Genomic DNA, 23,369 nt, shown 5'->3' with positions numbered 1-23,369 from the left:
TGCCCGTGCTCGCAGAGGCAGCTCTGGGGGAAGCTCCCACCTCTCTCCTCTCATCCCGGATCTCCAGCTCCAATTGCCGGCGGTCACGGCAGCGCCACATGGGTTTATTTCTCCGCGACCTCTCGTTTCTCTCTCTCAGCAATAATTCACCTGAGGGGCTTTTTTCCCCCCACCTCCCTTTCTCACGCTCTTTTTTGATGCGGAGAGAGGGGAGAAAAGGCCGTTCTGGACAGAGCGTATTTCTCCGGGCAGCTTTTTGCGGCGCGTTTTAAAGAGCTCGCCGGAGGAGCCGGGGAGAGAAGGAAAGAGAGAAGAAAAGAAAGAGGAGGAGACAAAAAAAAAAAAAAAAAAAAAAAAAAAAAAAAAGAGAAGAAAAGAAAAGAAAAGAAGAAGAAGACGGCCCAAAGTGCTGGTGGGGAGGAGGAGGGCGGAGAGCGAGGAGCGGTGGCCGGAGCGGGGCGCGGTGCGGACCATGGGCTGGCGGCTGCTGCTGCTGGCCCTGGCGCTGGGCGGCCGCGTCGCCACCGCGCAGAACGACACCGAGCCCATCGTGCTGGAGGGCAAGTGCCTGGTGGTCTGCGACTCCAACCCGGCCCCCGACGCCAAGGGCTCGTCCTCCTCGCCGCTGGGCATCTCCGTGCGGGCGGCCAACTCCAAGGTGGCCTTCTCGGCCGTGCGGAGCACCAACCACGAGCCCTCCGAGATGAGCAACAAGACGCGCATCATCTACTTCGACCAGGTGAGCCCGGGGAGCGCCGCATCCACAGGTGCCTTCCCCGCATCCCGGCGGAGAGCGGGGCAGGGCAGGGCAGGCTGGGCCCGGGGGGGCTCCGGGGGCTCCCCCTTGGCCCCGGAGGAGCGCGGACCGAGCCCGGGGACCGAGCGCTCGGTGCCACCGCTGGGGCGGCATCGGCCCGAGGGGCTCGGGGCTCTCAGCCCGAGTGGGGTTTGGACTGTTGGTGCCGCTTTTGAGAGGGGGAGGAGAGCGAATTCTGCGGGAAAAGCCCTGAACTTTCCCAGCAGCATCAATGTGCGGCTCCTCTCAGCTGAGCAGCGATGCTGGTGTGCGGGTACCTGCACACGCTTTCATCCCAGCTCCCGTCCTGGGCACAAAGTCCTTGACACAGAGCGTTCTTCTTGTTCTGCAGCCTGCTGTAGCCAGCAGTAAATGGTGGTGCCAGCTGCAGCCAGATGTGCCAGGCAGCTCAGGGTAAATAACCCTAAAGGGTTAAATAACCCTAAAACCCCATGGACAATCCCACAGGCTTCCGAGGGCTGTGCCTGGAAAGATCAATTAAAAAAAAAGCATAATTAGGTGGAAAGAGAGCAAAATGCTGTCATTACAGAGGCTGTTTAGCATATGGGTGATGCACTCATCTCGTCTGTTCCCCTCTGTCACTTCTCTCTGCTTAATTAAACCCAAATTATTATTAGCGCTGGTTAAAAGAACTGAAGGCTCCCAGCCAGGCTTTGCTGGGATGTGCCAGCAGCTGGGAGCACTGGGAATGGCTCGTGCTGTGCTCCTCACTCACACCTGGCTCTTTGGGAAGGCACTGTTGGCTTGGCCATTGCTTTTCAGCCCAAAAAATGTGTGCCACTCCCAGAATTGGTGTTTTCGTGTCCTTTCTGGGGGAATGAGCAACAAAAATGCCTTTTAAAAAACAGGTATGGAATAAAGGACTTGAGGGTATGGTATAGCAGCAAAGTAAGAAATAATTCCCCTCTTAGTTTATTTGTAGTAAAGTTGTCCTATAAATACAACTAAATACCCATTTTATGAGTTATTCCAAAGTAATTGAGAGAAAATGAATAAACCAGTCTAGATGCAGATTAAAATGTTTCCATTGGTGAACGGTTTCTAAAGTTAACAATCTGTATTTTCCTTTAGCACTCACCACCTGCACTAATCCCCATGCTGTATTTTTCTGTTTGTAGATCCTTGTAAATGTGGGCAATTTTTTCACGTTGGAGTCTGTCTTTGTAGCGCCACGGAAAGGAATTTACAGTTTCAATTTCCACGTAATTAAAGTCTACCAGAGTCAAACAATTCAGGTATGTTGATTATAAAATCTTTATTTAAATTGCTCATTTAGGATAGAATATTGACTGAGCACGAGAGCACTTAAAGGAAAAATAGCTTCATTTACAGCAACCTGTGGTGTTGACTTCCTAGCAGTAGAGTCCATTAATTTAAAATGAACAGAAATAAGGCAGGAGCCTCACCACAGATAAATCACCACAACTTCACTTCCATGCCACGAATATCTGGGGTGACAAAGAGCATTCCATAGAATGAATGATCCAAGAGTAAAAGAGAGCTCTGAATTTCACTTAGATGCTGCTGAAGAGCCGTGTTTTGCTCCAGGTTAAACTCACTGTGTGGAACACAGGAGTTCTGGGTACCAGATTTGAGTATTTTTGGAACAATTTGTGCCCTGGCATCTGGTGCCAGGTCCCTGGTGATGCCCTCAGTGTGCTGATGACCAGGGTTGGTTATTTCCCTGCAGCAATGTCTTCTAGGGACCCTTCATAGCGGTTTAAACTTCCTTTTTTCATCATATAATGTTTAAAAGGTGTGTGATATATTAGAGAAAAGGGGTAATTCTGCACTTTCTTCTGTAGCTCAATAGCAACAGAGCTGCCTAATTAAATACAAGAGGGAAAAGCCTTTAAATTCCTGAACATCCCCTTGCTGAGCCAACAGCAAATTCCTTGAAGTAATTCCTTAATCTCCCTGCCAGGTCACGCAGTTGCTGTGACACCTCCTGGCTTGCCAGAGCTGCAGGAACATCTGTGGCTCCCCTGGTTTCCAGCACGAGAGCTCCAGCTTCTCTGAAGTGTCTGATGCTCTTCCCTGCTCTCTCCTGGCTGTGGTTTCCAGCCTGCCAGGCTGAGCTGAGCTGGATTTCTGCAGGAGGAGTGATCAGACATTGCTCTGTGGCTGCTCTGGGTTGCTGGTGAAGCTCCTGGGAGAAGTGGAGATGGCAGAGAGCTGGTGAACACCACGATCCCATCTCTGGTGAAATTCCCCTGCAGTTTACAGAGGAAAATCCTAATTTCAGTCAGGTCAATGACACAGCCTTAAATGAAACATTGACCTGAAAATCTCTATAGTGAGTTTATAATCTGTTCAATGTGCTCAGAGTGTGTTCTTTTCACTCTCTTGCATGCTGAAGGTTGAACAACTGTCTGTCAGCCACTTCAGTGGATTTAAAATGCCCATTGCCAGGAAAGGTGCCAAGCCTTGGGTTCTGGAAGTCCAGCTCAGACTCTGGCATTTCACACACCAGCAGCTCACACCTGGGAGTTTTGTGGCAGGGAATGTTGGCCCAAAATCCTTCATGGATAAGAGATCCTGAAGTGATGGAGGGGTTTGCTCGGCTCTGTTTTGGAAGGGTCAGTGTGAGCTCATCCCCTGCGAGCTTTTCATGTGTCTTGTGCTGTGACTGAATTCCTGTCAATGATTCCAGGGGAGCCTGAGGGAACAGAAAGAGTGAGAAACCCAAGGCAAGCAATGAGTAAAGCCTGGATGCCCTTTTTCTGTGGGGTAAATGGGGACGAGAACCAGAAACCATTGCACTGGTTTGTGTCTCAGCCCCACTAAATCACCTGCAGGCTTCCCACACAAGCCATGTTCCTCTGCCCCCACAACATCTGTTAGAGCCATTAAATATCATTAAACTGCAATTGCTTCCCTGGAGACACCTGATTAAGTGGATTTCCCAGACAGGTGAATCCCAAATAAATCCCAGCCTCTGCTGCCCTGACTTCTGCTGAGCACTAATTTATTCTGTGGTGACTCCCATTAAAATTAATAGGACCATGTCCAGCACAGTGGATGTGGGTAAGAATGCCATAATTCACCCCCTGTGGCTGCATTAGAGCTGCTTGGGAAGGAAAAACAGCAAAGCTGATGGCTTTCCATGGGGGAAAGGAAAAATGCCTGGAGCTGCCCATTCCCCCAGGCCCTGCCCATCTTTATTCAGAGCTGCTGCTCCCAGAGCAGAGGCTGTGCTGCCTCACAGGAGTTCTTTATAGAAAGAAAATGGAGTTGGTTTATAAAGCTAAAAGTGTGTTCTAAACTCCAGAGCTAAGCTGCCATCAGTATTGAGAGGGACACACATTTTGTTCCCAGTGAAGTGGAAGCTCCCAGCCCACTGTGGTGCTTCTGACACCTCATGTAACATCTCTGTGTGCCCAGATTTCTTGGAAATATATATATTTTTTCTCCTTTGTGCCTAAATAACCCTTGAGATAAGCAAAGTGACACCAGCTGAGGTGATGCCTCACTCAGCTGCAGGTCCAGCTCATGAACATCCACGTGCCTATGCCAAATAAATGTCATTATTAGTTTAAAACAACCCAAAACACCAAAAGTTGGGCCCTTGCGCTGTGATTAATGTCCAGGTATGTTTTGCAGTTAATTAGAGCTTCTCAGGGGCTCTCTTGCAGGTGAATTTGATGCTGAATGGGAAGCCAGTGATCTCTGCCTTCGCTGGGGACAAGGACGTCACCCGTGAGGCCGCCACCAACGGGGTGCTGCTGTACCTGGACAAGGAGGACAAGGTTTACCTGAAGCTGGAGAAAGGAAATCTGGTGGGTGGATGGCAGTACTCGACATTCTCCGGCTTCCTGGTCTTCCCCCTGTAAAGTCACTTTTCCTGTGGCGTTCGTCCTCACCTCTGTTTCATGAAGATCATTTTGTCGTCATGGGAGTGATGATGGTTCTTTATTGCTTTCTCACGGGTGATTTTGGATTCTCTCCATGGATTTTGGCCCCATCTGAACTACTCAGAAATTCCACAGAATCCTGTGTGTTCAAATACGATATCTTTGGACTGAGACTAAAGCAGACAATAAATATCAATGCTGAAGGTTACCGTCCAAAGCCGCCTGCAAGATTTATTCCAATTTCATTTCCTGGACTTACCGGATCCGTGGAAGAAGTGGATTTTCTTTAACTGTGAAAAGACTGGCACCAAATCTTTGATGTAGAAGAGTCTGAGTTCAGACTTCAAGCACGAGTTAGTGTGTTGCTGCCAAAGAACATTGATGTGTTGATATATTGCTGATGTTTCTGTCCCGGGAGCGCACATTCCGCTCTCGTAGAGAGGTAATTCCTATTGAGAATTGAGCCTGACTCGAGTTCTCCTCTGCCTGTTGTGTGTTGGATGGGTCACCCAGTATTTAATCACAATCAAGTCCAGCCTCCATCAGTCTGAGGGGTTGTGGGTGTGGGTTGGTTGGATGTGGAAGGGGTTCCTCTTTTCCACGGGCTGATTCCCAAGAGGAAAAGCAGATTATAACCATTCAGAGTTAAAGGTGGTCATTCAGGCACAACTTTGTTAAAACAACTTTGCCCTGCAGGACACCTCACACTTGTTCTTCAATTTTAATTAGCTGGATTGGTAATTACTGCTTTGTTCAACTCCTGAGGGATTCCTTCCTTAGACACAACCACTTTGTCAGCTAGAGATGGGATCTCCTTTGTTTGTATTTCTGTGTATTTTCCAGCCCTTCTGTTGTGTTAAAGGTCTGATCTGATTTTGCCTTAACTCCACAGGTGTAAAAAAATTCAGATCATTTGTTTAACAAATATGAAATCCAAATAACTGGGACCTAACTTGGTACAAAAGCTTCCCAGCTTTTTGTACAGGTCATGTGAATTCATAAACTTATTTATTATCTCGTTGTTCCATAATAAAGATTAACATACGTTAGCTGAACTTTTGCCCTTTGGATTTTGGGAGTCACTTCAAACTATTTTTTTTAATTGGATATAATTATTATATGCAAAATAGAAACTCTTTGGGATTCACAGAAAATATCCAGGGAGGCAAAAAAACTGCCACGAGTAAGTGTGGCAGAATCCTGGAGGTAATCAGAGTGATTAGAAATTAACCTATGCATTTTATTTAAAAATAAAATTTAGGCAGAAATGCTGGCCTCACTGAAGTTGGTGTTAAGAATCACATTGATTCCAAAGGATTTGGGATGAAACCTCTGCTCCAGGTTCTGCCATCAACATCAAACTCCAGAGCCATCAGATTGAATATTCAATAAAATTATTTTCACATGAGCTGCTAACGAAACCTTCATCCCTCGTGCCCCAAATACACAGAATTGATGGATCTTTGTGCCTTGAGTATCATGAAAGATTTGGTTCTAAATGAAAAATTTCTGCCTGCTTGAAAATGTTTGTGGGTGGAAGCATCTGCAGCAATCTGGGAGCTTCCCTAAAAGCCACCTTGGGCTGGGATTTGCTGTTTTTGGGGTCTGTTTCCAACTCCTTCCCTTGCTGGCCAAGTGCGGTGTGTCCCGTTGATGTTCCACTGATTGAAAATCTAATTCATGGCTGGTTGGTGCTCCTCACAAAAACATCAGGGGATTGGTGGCACAGCTTTGTGCCCAAATTCCTGATTTTCCCTCACCCAGCACAGGGGTTTTTTCAGGCTGTTTCAGGAGGATTGCTGGGTACTTTGCACCCCTGTAAATCAGAGAGGAGCTGATTTTTATCCCCACACAATTTTGTTCCTGTTCTGTTCCCACTGCAGTTGGGGAAGAAGTGGAAGGACCTGGCGAGAAGGTGAATGATTGACATGGCTGAAAAATCTGAAAAAGTCATGATGACCAATCAAAAAAATGTGTTACTGCTGTACCCCCAAAATGTGTGTGTATAAATATATGTATATCTAAACCGCCTGGGATTGCAGATCATCGTTTGCATGATGTTATAAAGAGGTTACTTGTCCTAAGAGCTTCTTTCAGATGGGAGCATTGGTATTTTGTATAAAATTGGTAAAATCCACCATCTCCCCCTGCCCATGGATATATCTGTAATGTAAAAGAAAAGAAAGAAAAATGGCATTAAAGGTGTCAGTATAATTTCTGAATGACCAAATGTATCTAACTTCTTGGATTTGTGAACAAATGATCTTTCAAGGCTGCTTTAGCATCCAGCAATAATCCCAAACTATCTCAATATTGCTTTGATTGCCCCTCAGCAAAACATTCCTGATTTCTTCAGTCATTAATACTTATTTAAACTTGAGCTGGAGAGACTGGGAAGTTATTCAGTGGAGTGATACATTTTGATGGAAAATGCTTCTAAAAGCAGAATTGATAATTAATTATTTTGGTGGTTAAAGGAAAGGTGTAAGTGGAGCTGCTGTCATCACAGGGGGCCTCTGGGGACAGGCAGGTCACACCTGAACATTTAAATAAGAACAAACTGTGGGGTTTAGACACAATTTGGGCCACCAGATCTTGCCCTCATTTTTATTGTGTTGTCCAACCTCGGCTGTGTCAGCAGGAGCTGCTCCCAGAAGAGAGAGGATGAGCCAGGCTGGAAAATAAAACTCCTTTTCCTTCTGCCTTCCCATGCCCTGCATTTCCTGTTGGGAAGCAACAGCTCAGGAGACACTTCCCTTTTTAAAGGGTGTTTAAGATTAGAGGTTGGATTGTTTTCAAAGAGCTTCAGCCCTGCACTGAGCTGCTCTGCAAAGGTTAAAAATGACTTTCTGATCCTCTGCAATTCCAGCAGGCTTTGGGGAGGGCACAATCCCTCCTGTGCTGCACAGGGTGAGGATCTATACCCACATCCTTTCCAGGGAACTCTGTACCTTACAAAGGCTGTGCATTTTCAGCCACATGTGGGAAGGACAAAAGAAAGAAGTTACTTTCTGAGAATTTATTTTTTTATCAGTGATTTCTTAATGAACAAGATCAGGATTATTGCTTTTTTATCTGGTTTATTCTTATTTTATCCATATTTTTTTGGTGAAAATAAGGGGAAAACCCCTCCCTATTTTCCTTTCTTTCCCTCCTCAGTGATGTTGATAGAGCCAGGTCTCCCTGCTCTCCTCTGTTCACCCAGTGCTGCTCTGTCTGTTGATCCTCTGTGCTGTGAGGAATTTGGGCTGCACAAGCCAAAAAACTGCAGAGCCCAAAAAAATCCTGTTCAAAAGAATTTGGTGGCAATAGTATTTCTGAAAAGGCACTGAGGTAACTTTGAAATGTTCACAAGCTCTTCTGTCTCTACATAAAAAGGAAAAACCAACTTTGAGTATTCCCTTTTTTTAAACAAGGCTTTATATGTGGTTTATGTTACATCATTTTCTAGCGGTGTCTGAACATTTTATGAGCATTAATTCAACCACTTTGGCCTTTTTATGGCTGAGCAAGGGTTGCAACCTACTGAGAAAATGGGGACAGGGTTTGGGAAATGATTCCCAGGTGCCAACACCTCCAGTCCTGCTCCGATTCAGTTTGCTGGATCAATCTTTACCTGAGATGTCTTTTAAATACAAAGGATGGTTCTGGAGTAAATGGAATTCTGCTGTGTTTTCCCCTCTCATATTATATCTGAATAGCATTCCTAGAAAGATGAATGCAGTGAAAGGGTTTGAAATGCCTGAGGAATTTCCCAGTTAGCTGCCAGCTCTTTGTTTTAGCCCCCAGAGGAGCACATCTGCACACAGAGTATTTCTGCAAGCAGGTTTTAGAACAAAGAAATGCAAGGAGCTCTATGTCCCAACCACACCAAGGAGCTGAGCCATTAATGTGAAATATGGGCTGAAGGAGACAGGAAAATGTTCTCCCCCTTTACACTCCTTTTACAGGGGGTTCTGAGTTGGGAACATCTTTTACCTCAGCAATTCATGTTGCCCTTTATATGGTAAGAGCTCTTTAAAATATTCAAACTCTTTGTCTTCTAAAGACAGCATCACCAGATAACTCAATGGAAATTCTGCCCAGGGACAGAATTTATTAGCTGGCACTTGCCACAACAACATTTTTTTTTGTTCTTTTGCTGTCCAGACAGAAAAGGCTCCTTTGGGAAAAGGAAATTGTCTTAGACACTCAGCTGAAGTTATTTTTCTGTTGCTGGTTGGGAATGGGGAGGGGAATAAAGCCCTTTTCTACCCTGAGGGGAATTAATATAAAGAATGATGATAAAATCAGTGCCTGTTATAGAATTGATGATGGGAATCATGGGGAAGTGGCTGGAAGAGTCTGGTGCGAGCTGTGAGCTGTTCCATGGAGGTTGTGATCACTACTTTAATCCTCACACTTTGAGGGAAGGGCAAAGTTGCATCATTTTTAACAGGTCCTTCTCCTTCCCCTCTTCTCCCCCATTTTCCTTTTGCCTCGTGCTTATTCTTTGCTGCAAAGGAACAAAGTAAAAATCCATCTGGAGCTGTCCTGGGGTCCTGTTTGGTGCAAAAACCCATGTGTGGGCTCCTATTTAGTTTTATTTCCAAATCTCTCTCTTTTATTTATTTATTTATTTAACATAAAGCAAACGTTTTCCCACTTTCATCCCCTCGATTGATTTTCTGAAGCACACAAAACTGGTTGTTGAAAATCCTTCACAAGGATTTCATAAACTTGTTTTTATTTTATTTTTCACTTCAGAATTTCCATCTTTAATCTCACGGGGTGTGCTGATTTCCCTGCAGGGGGGATCAAACATTATGGATTTCTTCTGCTGATAAAATTCAGATCACATAAAGCTCACCTGGTTTAATGATTCCACCAGGGGCTCATGGCAGTGTTCAAGCTCAGTGAAATTTCCAGGCAGATTTTGGACACTTTAGGACCAGACTGTGGAAGAAAAGGCCCAGGTTTCACATAAAAGTTGATTTTCTTTGTGCCTAAAGCCCAGCTGCACCTTCACCCTCAATCGCTGCCTCATGGCATGATGCTGGTGGCCAGTTAATTTTATTTGTTTATTAAAGATTTCCATAAATTGTCATTCTGGTGGTTGTGAGACCCTCAGAACTGGCCAAGAAGTGTCACCAGTCCCTTCAAAGCTGGGGAAGAGGGACATTTCCCTTCTCTTCCCTTCCCTTTTAGACAAGCACAAATATTTAAAATCAATATTGATTTAAATGTATTGATTTTTAAATAAATTGATAACCATTCATCAGTTATTGATACAGATAATACCAATTATTTGTATTGTTACAACAGCTCAGTTACACAACGCTACAAAATTTGGGCAATTTTTTGACCTTTTTTTTTTTTTTTTTTCTGTATTTTTATTAATAAATCTCCCTGGGCACTGAAGGAAGACAATGAGGAGACCTTCAACAGAAGGAAAATGGAAAAAATTCCAGGATGCAGCTACAGGAATCAGAATCCAGGTGGGAGCACTCAGTGTAACCCAGATTTACAGCCAGAGCAGGAGAGAACCTGATCTCTTACAGGACACCTCATTCCTCATTTCATTGGGACAAATAAACTCTGGCTCATTTCTAGAAAGCCAGATAATGAAAACATTTGAAGAATGAATACCTAAAGCACAGGAATGCTGAGGAACATCAGGGCTGGGTAAGAAATGAATTCTCCAGCGGCATCGAGTGTTTTACTTTTTGTGGAGTGTTTAAATGGATTTCTACAAAAATAATAAAGGCTTCTGGAGGAGATAACTCCAAGCCCATCTATCTTTGTTGCCTTGAATTCAATAGTGGTTAAGTGAGATAGTCTGGGCTTATTCTGCTGCAAACACTGATTCAGTGGGCAGGATCCAGCTGTCAGCTCCTTTTTGTACAGGAATTATTTCCCTGAACGAGCAGGTTCAGGTTTTCATTTCATTTTCTTCAGGTCTCTGAGAGACAGCTGAGGGTTTACAGCTCTGATCACATAACAATGTCAGCAACAGGAAATGTGCTGAGTTTAAAAGTCTGACTTGCAGGCTGCAGCCCAAATCCCTGGGTTTTTAGGAGCTGGATTGAATATTCTGCACATCCATCGGGTGGAAAAGGCTTTTCTGTGCTCGTAGGAGCCTGGCTCAGACACGGGGGTGGCGTAAATGAGGTTTCCAGTAATGACAGCAGCCCAAGATTACAACTGTGAGCACCTCTAAACTCTGATGATTTGTCAAGAACTCACCCTGAAATGAGAAATTTCACTGATCTGAGGCTTTGCAGGGAAAGGCTGCTCAGCAGAGCAGGTCAAAATGCAGCAAACACATTTGATGGAGAAAAAAAGGCCGTGGCTCACAATATTTAATATATTTTTTTTTTAGATGCAGGAAAAAAGAGCAAAGCCTGGTAATCAAAAGCACCTGCAAAAACTTGAAAAATAACATTCAAAACCTTGAAAAATACCATTCAAAAAGTCCCAGCAGGAACACATTGTGTAAACAGTAAATAAATCAATAACAGTTTGAGCAGGTTGTGCAACTTCAGGGGCAAACCAGGGGTGCCCATAAGCTGAGCTTTTTTTCTCTGTAGTAAATCTGAATTTAAGGTGCTCAAAAGGGCACTGCTGGGTTTTTTTCTGGGAAGCTCAGCTAAGGAATTTGCTTTTCATGATGCCCCAGAGGGTCCCCACAAAGTAATAAGTCAGCATCATTTTCTAGCTGCAGCTGATAACATTTATTGCTAATTCTTTAAACCTTTCTTTAAAAGAAAACAAGTCTCCAACCTGCATTGCACCCACAGGAATAATCTTTCTTTTCCTCAGTTTGGTAATTCAATTGTGACTTGTAAACTTGTGCAGCTGTAGCAAAAAAAAAAGTCTACAGTCAACTCTAATCTATCTTGAGGAGAGTAAGAAGTGCTTACCAGCACTGGTGTAGTAAATCCTGGCTGCTTTATTAAATAAATGTAGAATTTCACTCAGAAGCCTTAAGGAAGAAGAGTTTTAAAAGATCTGAGCAATTTAGCACGCTCTGAAGCTGAATGAAGATTGATTGAATTTCGGAGTGAGATATAAACTGATGCCAAACCAAATCCCACTTCAATTCACTTTGTGAGAAACGTGGCCGGTATTGATGTCCTCTGAATGGTGAGAGACAAACCAGGATCAGTCTTTCTGCCCCTGGATTATTTATGTATTTATGCAGAAAATGGTTTCTAGGTTCTCATTCTTTACCAGCAGGTAAGGAGTCCCCATTTAGGCTTGGAAATATCGGTGTGGGTGAAGTTGTAATGCTGAAGGAAGATGCTTCCAGCAAGATGAATTCGTGTGGCACCGAGCTCCCAGGCCTTGAACACAGCACTGACATTAAAATGCAGCTCAAATAAATATAAATAAATATAAGTATTATAATAAACCTTAAATAAATAACAGGTTAATGTGACAAACATTTGCTTTTACTTGGGGAAAAATAAAAACTGGCCTATTTAGTGAAGCTGCCCTGCTCCAGATCCCCTCCCTGGGGAAGGAGTGGGGATGAAGAGTTGCAGAAAAAAGAGGGTTTGAGTTGAGTGCACGGAGTTGTAGCGACTCCCACATGTCTGGAGTCAGGAATTGGGTAAAGACAGCTTAGGAATGACTCCACTGATTGATGGGAAGAATTCCCTTTTTATTTGAGGGGACTGGAAGTGCCGTGAGGGCTGTGAAGAGAGGAACACCACGTGTGACGGGAAAAGGCAGTGCTGGTATGATGTTAGCAGGAATATTAGCAGGAATATCCCGCTGCCAACAGAAATCCCAGCCTTGGGCCATCCTCTGCCTGCAGCCCAGATCAAAACTGGTCAAAATAGAAGACTAAAAGTAGAAAAATAACATTTCAGAGCAAGCCACTGAAAGCCTGTATCAGGGACAGCTCAGGGCTGTTTCTCTAAGAGCCTCTGGTGGAATCCAGATTGCTCAGGAACTTCAGCCATTGAAAAATAAAAAATCTGTAGTGAAGAGCACCAGCCAGAGAGTCTGGCAATCTGGAACTCATTTGTTAAGTGCTGAATTCCCCCTTTTTCTCCCTGTTTTCACCCTCACCATGGAGCAGGTCTCGAGGATTCTGTTCCCTGTTTTGATTTGGGTTAAAATAACTCAATTTATGGTGTTTGATGAAGCAGCAGCATCTGGCAGAGCAGCTCTGGCCTGGGCTGGCACATTCCCCCAGAGCCACAGAGGGGTTTTGGGGGTGAAACTCCCTGAAACTCCCTTGGGATCCTGCTGGGCTGGGACCAGTGCATCCCTAACAACATTTAATTGCTTCCTAACTCAGCAGCAAATGGAGCTGGTTGAGCTGTGCTGCAAAAGAAGGCTGTGCTGTTATTTCTTTACAAAGCCTGGCTTGCTTTTGGAGCATTTAAAATGTCTTTTTTTTTTTTAAAAATGTCAATTAACAGCTGACAAACGTGAAAGAAATGTATTTATGACACGATGATCTCCAGCCTCACATCCCTCAGTCTTGGAATGTGTCATCACTTTTTACTCAAGTGGAGCTTTTGTTGGAAGCTTCCCTTATTTTAGTTTTAATGAGAATTTAAGAATGGAATGAAAATATAATCCTGCTGCTTAATTCTGGCATAAGCCTAATCGAGTTTATGCATAACAAAAATGTCAAGGCTTGTATATTCTGCTAGAAGCCCTTACTTTTAGGCAATGCAATTAATTACACTTGAACATCCTAGAGGTTTATTGCTTCAGATAAAAGCATCCTGAGCACCTTCTTTACTATTATTTCCAGAAGAAAAACAGTGTAAAATAAAGATAATTGAAGTATCTCTGACAGACAGGTTGTTTTTTCTTTGAAGGAACTGCGTGGCTTTAACAAAGAACCTCCTTAAAGAAATTTAGGAGCAGCTGCTTTGCATAGAAAACTTTGGTTTGTGGCAGCCTAAGTCATAATTTACTTTATTCTGTGCCTTTAAATATAGCATTGTACATTTCCATGGGTGATCTGGATGCCAGTTTAATTACCCAACGTCACTTTATATAAGACTGATCCAACTATTAAACCAGAAATTCAGTGCTAGGGCAGAATGGTGCTGCTAAAACTGAAAAATATCCCTTTAGTTCTGGCAGCATTCCTGGCACAGCTGAATTTCCTTCCCCTGGAAAAGGTGTGGGGAGGGAGGGGAGCTGCATGGAGCTCCCAGGAAGACACACAGGGCTAAAACTCCCTTCCACAATTGTCCCTCTCTGGATCTTTGGCTGGGATTAGGATCCTGACACTGATTTGATTGACTGCTGTGAGCATCTTGTGGAAGAGGAAGGAAAAAGAATATCCATGAAAATGTTATACTTAAATAAAAGCTCCCAGCAAAGCGCTCTGCTGCAAGGAGTGTTTGCATCAGGGAGAAATAAACAGCTTTTCCAAACTCCTGGCAAATTTATTCCAATCAAATGTGTCATTCCTGCTGCTCATTGTGCATTTTCATCGTCGTGTCTGGCTGTAAGAAACTCACCCTGGTTTTGATCAGTTTGATTTAAAAGCTCTGTAATTTATTTTTTTTTTTTCCCCAGCAACCAGGTTTTGTAATAGTTTCGTAGAGAGCAGTTTTTATTTCATGGAATCAATGATATAGATTTCCCTTTAAATATAAAGATTGCCCAGTTCCACACTGGATGCTGTAACAGCATTTCAGAGATGAAGGGGCTGCCTGCTTTCTCCAGGTCACTTCTCAATAAATCACCCTTTGTTTCCCAATTTGGGCTAAAATGAATCCTCAAGAATAAGGAGGGTTTGATCCTTAACAGTGAAAGCTTTATTATGTGTTACATCAAAAATTTTATCACTGTCCAGCCCTATAAAAATTCAGGATTATTTTTGCTGATTGATGTTTATTTAAGTAAAATACCATTAATTAACTAAGAACAACTCAGGGCTCCTTCTGGCCTCACTTTCCTCAACTTTCCCTTGAAAAAGTTGGAGGAAAAGGTCTAAAGCAAGCAAGTTTCAAAAACCTCCAAACCTGTCTTTCTATTAATCTGCTAAGAGTTTTGAGAGTACTCAAAACTATTAACATGTAAGAACACCTTCAGAGCCAGTCCAAGTTCCTCATCCCCTTTTTTGCTTTCCACCAAGGTTTTTCTGCAATAAAAGAAGCCAAAAATGAGAAAAAAAATATCTTTGCACTCTCCCTTTTTCACTTTGTTACAACTTTCTTTAAAAGAATTGAAGAAATGTTGGACAATGGCAGCGATGAGGGGAATCTATTCCCCAAATAACTCCCATTTTCCTCTGTGAGAAATTGAAAGACCCCAAGTTTTTATTTCCAATTATTAAGCTGGAATCCAGCTGGAGGAAGAATGGCTGCTTCATTCAGGAGTGAAACTTTTGAGAAAGCTTTAACAGGGAATTTCTGAATGGATTCAGAACTGCAGAGAGCAGGAGAAGAAGAAGAGAGGTGAAGCATTTGGCCATGTGCAGCAGGAGATGTCAAAGCCTGATCTTTTCACTCTCTCTGTAAAGTCAGGCTGATGTTCCCTGAGCTCAGGGCTTCTCACTTCTGCTCCTCCTGCTCCTGAGTGCTGCTTTCAGCAGGGCACAGAAGGCTGGGAAACTGCTGAGGCTCCTTCTTCAAAACATTAATATTTATTAAGTGCAATTAATGCTTTCACACGCTGCTCACTCCTGATGGGAGAGATTTGTAAGCACACCACAAGGCGTGAGATGCAGCTTTGCAGAACACAAGAATACCCCAGTTTCTTCCTCAGCTGCTCAACATTGCACCAGGAAAAAGAAACCCCAGAGCCCCTTTCTGAACGCTTGAATGAAGTTCCCTCCTGTACAGAAGCTGAGACATAAAATCCTTGCACTGGTCCCCTGAAAAGGTAAAATTTGTGGTAGGAAAATTAAGGGAAACTACCCGAACTAATAGAGAATTAAGCTGCTACAAGTCACAGAGTATTTAAACTCCACATGACACTTCTAACATAAAAAAACCCCCCAAATTAACAGAAGATCTGCTTCTGACAGAGTAAATGATTGTGGCAATGTGAATTCCTGTCTGGTTTTGGTGGAGGTGAGACAGCCCAGGTGCAGTGCAGGGGTTTCATCCTTTCCTTGGAGATTTTTGCCTTTTTGCTTTGTGCTACAGAGAGCTGAGCTGAGGATCCTCAGCTGAGAATCCCTAAAAGAAGCCACCAGCAAGACACAAGGTGGGAGTTGGGGATGTTCTCTCCATCAGCTGGGAATAACTTCCAGGCTGAGCATGAGCTTCAATCCCAGGGGTCACAGAGCAGAGCTCCAGCCCAGCCTGGTGCCCACAGCTCACCTGCTGCTCTCATTTGGAATGTTCTGCACATTTCTAGGAATTCAGTGAAGCCACACAGATTTTTGCCACAGGGAGACCTGGGAACAGATGCTTTTGGACCAGGAAAAGAGCAGGAAAAGCCCTGGGAAAGAGGAAGATCTCATTGCTTCAGGAGTTTCTCTGACTTTCAGTTCATGCTTTTGGCTTCCTGTCCTTCCACTTTGTCCTGGGCCCCTTGAAATCATCTTTCCACCACATCAAACCCTGTTAGCATTTATTGCCTCCACAGCACAATGTTTGATATCCTGTAATGCAATAAAAGTCAGCTGTTCTACATTTGACATCTGAATTGTGTTAAGAAAGGAAAATCATTATAAAATGAATATGGAGAGACTCCACTCCTCTGGATCATTCCCTGCTGGAGGCTGCTCATGAGGCAAGGAGAAAGAAAGGACATCATAAATTCCATAAAGGGCTTTTTTCATGGCCACGTTGCTGGAGTGTAAGCAAACTCTTATTTACTTTGTTCAGTGCCACAATTAGTGAGGATCAAAGTGCCTGCAAGGGTGTTTTATACTGTAAATTATTAGGTAATTAACCTTAATGCACCCTGCTTAAAATCTCCAAAACAGCTGAGAATATCCTTCAAAAGCAACAATACATGACTGCATCTCTGCTTACTAATAAATAAAATGAATAAAATGAGCCTGTGATGGGATGTGAGAGATTGGGGTGGTGCTGAGTGTGCAGGAGGAAGAGGGAGAAAGAGAGAGAGAGAATTAAATCATCTTTCTCAGAGCTGCAAGAGATCCATATCACAAAGATGCAAATGAAACAGCATCCAAGCAAAGGATGCTTTGCTGGCAAACCAATCCATTTTATCATATTTATTGCATTCCATGAGGGATTAGACTTCTTTTCTTCCACAACCAAAACTGGTTTATCTTTATAAAAACAAGGATAATAAATGAATAAACCAGATTACCTAGAAATAAAATGGATATTGTTGGAATCTCTATCAGGGCTGCCAATTCTGCTTTTGTGGCAGGAGAGGTTGCTGGCAATGCCAGGCCCTGTAAGAGCAGAGCTGGTGGTTTCACTCATATTTTCACAGAAATGGGATGAGTTTGTGATGCTCCACAGGGGATCCCAGCTCCCAAGAGATGGAGCTTGCACAGAACAACTGGGACCACTCAGACTTCCCTGAGGTGCCCCTGGGAGCTCCAAATATTTCCCACTTAAGGATTCCAGCTGTGCTCAGCAGGAGAAAGACAATGTGGGCTCTCCCTCCTAGACACCTGTGTTAAATGAAATATTCTCCTCTGTATCTGAAGGGCAGAGAGATTCTGCATTTCTAATTTTACCAATTTCAGATTTTATGGCTGGAAAAAAACCAAACAGAATCCTTTTGAAAGGAGTTTAAATTGTTCATTCTCCAAGGCAGAGAACTCCTGAGCCTCATCAGTGCTAGGGCAGAGCAGAACGAGCACATCAAGTGCTGGAAATCATCCCTTAGACACAGAAATCTCCTGGAATTAGAGCTGCCCTGACTCCAAGGGTTTGGAGGCAGAAATGTCTGTCAGTTTTTAATGATTTCTGGAATGCTGCTGTATTTTTGTGGATGAAACTCTTGGAAGGTAGGAAGTGACAGAAAGTGCAATAACTTGCATGGAGCAGTGCCAGCCCATCCCTGCAGGCAATCTGTCTCTATTTGGGAGCCAGAGGTAAGATTAAATATAGTTAATATGAGAGTAGAACTTTTTTCAGCATTTGTTAAAAATACTCCCATTTTCTCACCGTTTGAATGAGGAAGTAACCTTTTCTGGTAGAAAGGACTTTTTTCAAAAAGTTGATCATAATCATAGAGAATTAAAACTGCTTTAAGGAAGTTTTTTATCTTTGAAAGTAGCTGCCATTTGGAGTGTTCTCTGGATGCTTTCAAACCAAAGGAATTAAACTGTTTTCCTATTTTAATTACACTCTTCTGGCCGAAAAGGTGGTACAATAATTAATTTAATCATTCAAAACTATGGAAGCCCGAATTACACAGAGCTTTCAGCCGCATTTCTGTTCAGAGTTCTGCACACTTGAAATCATTAACGTGGTCAGTATGAATCAGTTCAGACCCTGCCAGAAGAGAATAAAAATGTTGATTTTATGAGCCATGGGAGCCATCTGGAACCATCAATTGCCACGGAAGGAAATTCATTCCCAGACAAAACATTGGATTCAGCTCTCCCCCAGCCTGCCAAGCTGGGTGAGCTCCTTCCAGGAGAATTATTTCTGTATTCCCTGACAAGTTATCCAGCAGCAGCTCCCTGAGTGAAGCTCAGATCAGAGACTTTGTCAGAAATAAATGGAGTTTCAAACTCAGCTTTTCTGGACTTGTCACTGCTGCTGCTGCTACGGGCCCTGCACGGCAAATTCTCATCTCTCAGAGCTCCTCTTCCTCAAGGTCAGCCCAGAGCTGGGCACCTGGAAGGGCTTTAATGATCATCAGTGGGTTTTGAGGAAAAAATACTGCTTTAATAAGCTCTAAGGGTTTGTTTTTCACTCAAAAGATAAGCTTTGCTACAGGATTTTTTATGTAAAGAGAGGAAATGATTTTTATGGACAAGCAGAGCCCTGCCAGGGCTGCTGCTGGGATTCCCTGTCTCCAGGAGCATGGGATGGAGCTCCTTGGATGCCCTCCCTGTTTGGAACGTGCTTTATTGCTGGTCTGCACCGTGGATTTCCCTGCTAGAACTCAAATCTGGTTCTGTTCTGGGCTGCTCAAGGGAGAGAGAAGCAAACCCTGCTGGGGTGGAGAGCCAGCATTTCCTGTCTGATCCCAGCCTTTTGTTTCTGCAGCATCTGCAGGAGGTGTTTTAAAAGGACAACATTTTTAAAGCCACAGCCAGGAGTTTATTGCTTCCTCATAACTGATTTAGTGCCTCAAATCAAAGGTTTAACCTCCTCCACCAAAAATATACAGAGCACAGAGACAGATCATCTGTTATCTCTGTAAAAATGTCACCCACCATTAGTTCCTCCTATTAAAATGCATCTTTATTACCTGCTGTAATTATGAGGAATTTGGGCTGGTTCATATCTTTTCCAGGGGAAGGGAATGAACAGCATCTCCTTTTTCCAATGGGCCTTTCTCAGGGCTGAGTCTGCCTTTATCAGCTGAGCCCAACCACTGATGTCAAACAGGGAACATCATTCCAATGGGATTGTTTTAATTTTGCTATCAATGGCTTGAATGGGCACAGCAGATTCCAGAGGCACTGAGAGCTTTTCTGATTCAGGGATGAACCATCCCAGCCTAAGGAGTCCTTGCAGCCCAGCTGAGATCCAGAAGCAGAGAAAAGGGAATTTCTATTGGGATTAGGGACAAGCTGACACGAGGCACTGGGACACAGGAGTGGAGGTCCTGAGACTTCTGTCACTGACTTTTGCATCACCCCTATGATCTCACAATGAGTAAAACCTCTCTGGATTGAGTCCTGAATATTTAGGAAGAAATTCTGGCTTCACAGAAGCCAAGAGCTGATCCAAATTGTACCCACCAGCTTCTCCCAAATAGATATTTATATAAACCCAGCTTTGTTTCAATTCCATGTGCATTTTCTCAACTCCAAAGCTGGCAAAGCCAGCTGAGACTGGCAGGGATTTATTTAAATGATCCAGGGCCCAGCCCATGTCCCTAAACACAGCAGTATCCAGAGATGAATCTGATCCAGCTCTGACAATTTACTAGATATTCTATCCCTTAATTACTTAAAGGATTACTCAATGATTAATTCAGTCCCTCTGAAATCATGGTTCTCTATTCCCGTATTTTCTCCCCCTGGAGTCAAGCTGAGCTGTAACAAATCCTTCCACTTTGCATTTCCAGCTCAAATTTAACAGAGAGAGGCAGAGGTTCTGTTCGAGTGAATCAGCTCTAACCCCAATTTCCTTTCTCACTTTTCCAGCTCTAGAGAGAGGAAAAAAAGCTGCTAATCATCAGGAAACGCAGTTTTGACTGTGTGAAAACTGCCTTTTGCGACTCCAGGCAATTTTAGCAAGTCTATTGAAACATTTGCACTCCTGTGGCACTGTTGGAACGCTGATATTTTCCAAATTACACACTGGATACAAACCCTGTATTGAGCAGCCTTCCCCCAGCACCTTGGGATGGGCTCTTATTCCCTTATCCCTGCTGAATAGGTGTTTTCTCCAGAAGCATTTCTATTGGCTTCAGAGGGGCTATTTGCAGCTTTAAGGAACTCCAAAATTCACCCTGAAACTCTTCTGTGCCCTTGGTTTCAGTGGTTATTAGCTCTGAGCAGGCTCACAAGGACACCCAGAACAGTCTCTGCAGCTCCCTCAGCTTTTACCTGGGCTAATTCACAAAGTCTTCCTGTCAGCAAAACCTGCATTTTCTCACTTTTCCAAAGTCAGGAGGAAAGTTTGCACACTGGCCTGGGAACTGGACAGGCAGCAGGAACTGGGGGTACTGGGCCAGGGCCCCTGGGGGCACTGGGGGGATCCAGACTCCTCCTGCAGGGAACCAGAAGGAGAAATACGATGCAGCTCAGAAGATACATCTTTATAAATAACTATAAGATATATTTTACAGGAGCCAAACACAATTCTGACCTCAAAGGATTTGTGATGTGCTCTAAATCTGGGCTAGGGGCTTGTGGTTTTTTTCATGTGGAGAAGCTCCTTAAATCCAGCCTGAACAGGAGGAAATGAGGAAAACAGGCAGGAGAACTGATGAGTTCTGATTCTGTGGGTTTGTTCTGCCTGATTAACTGATTCTGCCTGAATTCTACCAAGGTTCCCTGTCACCTGCCAGCTTCTGCAGGTATTCTCCAGTTCCTGAGTTAGCTCTGTTCATGGACATTGATTCCCTGCAAGATTCTCTAGCCCAGGCAAGCCCCTGCAGCCTGGTGTTGCCTCTCCTAACTCCTTATAAACAGAAATTTCTGAATGCTCAGGGCTAAAATCCACCATCCTTCCTTCCCTCCAGCCCTACTGGCCCCCAGGTCTGAGTAACTCCCAGATTTCCTGGCTGAGGACCATTCCTGACCTCCTCTGGCTGGTGCCTGCTGTGTTTAGACTGCCAAAGCTGTTTTCTCCCTGGTCACTAATTCCCCCACATGGATTTATCAGAGCTTGAGAGGTTTCACACCCCTGGTGAAGCTTTCTCAGCATTTTGAATCTTGAAGTGTTCACAGTTCTGCTGGCTGGTGCAGATTCTCCAGTGTCCAACTCCCACTGTAGCTTTTCTCACTTGTTTCTTTGGGAAAATCGGGATCAAACAATGGAAATGTTGAGGAGGCAGCACAGAAGGACAGATGTATTTGCATGAACCTCCCACCCACCCTCAAAACACGGGGGTTTCCTTAGGGAACCAGGCTGAAAAATGAAAATATCCCTCAGGCAGCTCCCAGTGTCTGTGTATCTTTGCAGGAACTGGTGCTGCCTGGAATACAAAATGGGATTCTGCCTGGAAAGCCAGAGAATTCCTTGGAGATTTAAAGGTATAAGATTAAGTGAAGGAATTTGTAGTAGTTACCCGACTCAATACAACATTCAAGCACTTTTAGCAGATTGAGCTCTTCCATTTTGTGCTGTAAAAGCCATTGGAGAGCTGAACAATCCTTCAGCAAACACCAGCAGCAAAAAAAACCCCCATATTCCAGTTCTTATGAAACTACCCTGTGCTCACCTGGTTTAGACACTACGTTTTGACTGTATAACTGGGATTTTGGGGCAGATTTGGCATCCCAGGTGCAGAAATTCCTTTGTGTCAGGACTCTCCAGCCTCGGTCTCTTGTCCCATTCCCGTTTATCCCAGGCAGACCCTGCCTTTGGCTCCCTGATCTGGGATATGCCAGTGCGATACTGGGCCGTGCAAAAGGGGATTTTCTTTAATGATTCCATGAAAAGCTCCCCTGTGGAGTGAATTCCCGCAGGTTCCAGGGCTGTGTGCTCCCTGCCAGCCTGGCTGAGCTGCGAGCTCCATCTCCTGCTCCTCATCCCAGAGATTCCGCATGGACAGGGAGCTGTCCAAACCTCCCACATCGCACAATCCCCTTTTTTTTAGGCACAGGAATATGTTACAATTACCAGGAATTGCCCGAGGCAATGAATCCTGAGCTTTTAGCGGCGCCCGTTGTAGCGACTCCTTTTCCTCAAGCCAAGTATTTGATGGAATTACAGCTCTGGAAAGGATGGGTTTGTTATCTGTCACTTTTCAGTGCTTCCCAGCCCGGGGCATCTTTGCAGATGACAGCAAGAACACAAAAAGCTCTTTCCCCAGGAACCTGAGGAGCTCTGCATCCCAGACATCCCAGATTTACACTTTGTTGGAGCCCTGGAAGGGAAGAACTGCAAACTCATCGTTATAAAGAGATATGCAAATCCCTCTTTTGTTTTCCAAGGATCCATTTAATTGTCTATTTTTCACCCTCAGATTTTCCCCAGCAGTTCCATTAGCTGACATGACAAAACGCCAGCTCGTTTCATATTTAAATGTAAGACCAATTTGAAATAATACATCTTGACTTTGGGAGCATATTCATCTGTTATTACTCCATGAATTATGTCCAAAAGAAAGAACCTAAGCCCTTTTCTCCTATTTGCAAGGTTGACAGAAAACTTGCATTCTCTGTATGAAATAAGGTGCTTTTGGTTGGTTTATTTAAAAATTTATTTTCTGCTTTAATTTTTTTTTTCTCTTTCCCAGCTCCCACTGAAATAAAGAGTGTAGGTCCTTGTCCTTTCCCCTGCTGAATCCCCTTCCCTTCCTATTTGCAGATTTTCCTGCTCTTTGCTGTAAGTCTCCCCCTCTCAAGCATGCAGGAAATAGAAGCAAAAAAGAAATGTAATTACTTACATCTCTACTGATATTTCCATTGAAGCAATGGATTTTTTTGGTGTTAACAATAGACAATAAAAGAACACAGGAACAATGGATCCCATCTGAATTTGCATTTCTGTTCAACTGATAACAGCAAATCCCAATTCTTTTCCTATTTTTATGCCATGCTGTCCAGGTAGGTGACTCCTAGGGTAGATAATGGTTCAGCAGCCCCACTAGAAGATTAAAATCAGGGGTTTATAGGGAATATATTTAGAATATTTGAAGCCTGGGTTTATTGTTTAGAGGGGACATTTCTAAGCTCATTCACATCCCTGTTATTACACAAGTATTTAATGATTTATTTAATGATTTATTTGTTAAAAAGGAGCCTGTCAAGCAAACAGAGCCCACATCCTCTCTGTGAAACTCATCCTGAGACAGAAATCTGCAAATTTTTCCCAGCTAAACTCTGCTTGAAGTGCTCAGAGTGCAAAGAGTGAGGGTTCCTATCAAAAATCAGGATTTCCAGCCCAGGGCTGCACCCTCTCTGAAGGTCCCAACAAGTGATTCCCACAGGGAAAATTCATCCT

At 43.8% G+C, this 23,369-nt stretch overlaps 1 protein-coding gene across 1 annotated transcript; it reads left to right on the top strand.

The window, feature by feature from the left end:
• The first annotated feature begins 409 nt into the window (after positions 1-409).
• Positions 410-6,901, top strand: CBLN4 (cerebellin 4 precursor). Its single transcript, XM_086852993.1, has 3 exons — positions 410-739; positions 1,936-2,052; positions 4,453-6,901. Exons 1-3 carry the CDS (start codon positions 473-475, stop codon positions 4,648-4,650), a joined length of 582 nt encoding a protein of 193 aa, XP_086709119.1. The 5' UTR covers positions 410-472; the 3' UTR covers positions 4,651-6,901.
• Positions 6,902-23,369: the final 16,468 nt, after the last annotated feature.

Source organism: Cyanistes caeruleus, chromosome 16, assembly GCF_971803275.1.
Source record: "Cyanistes caeruleus chromosome 16, bCyaCae1.hap1.1, whole genome shotgun sequence".
In the NCBI taxonomy this organism is placed as follows: domain Eukaryota; kingdom Metazoa; phylum Chordata; class Aves; order Passeriformes; family Paridae; genus Cyanistes; species Cyanistes caeruleus.
Note: the sequence above shows the minus strand (reverse complement) of the source record. Positions and strands in the feature narration are given on the sequence as shown.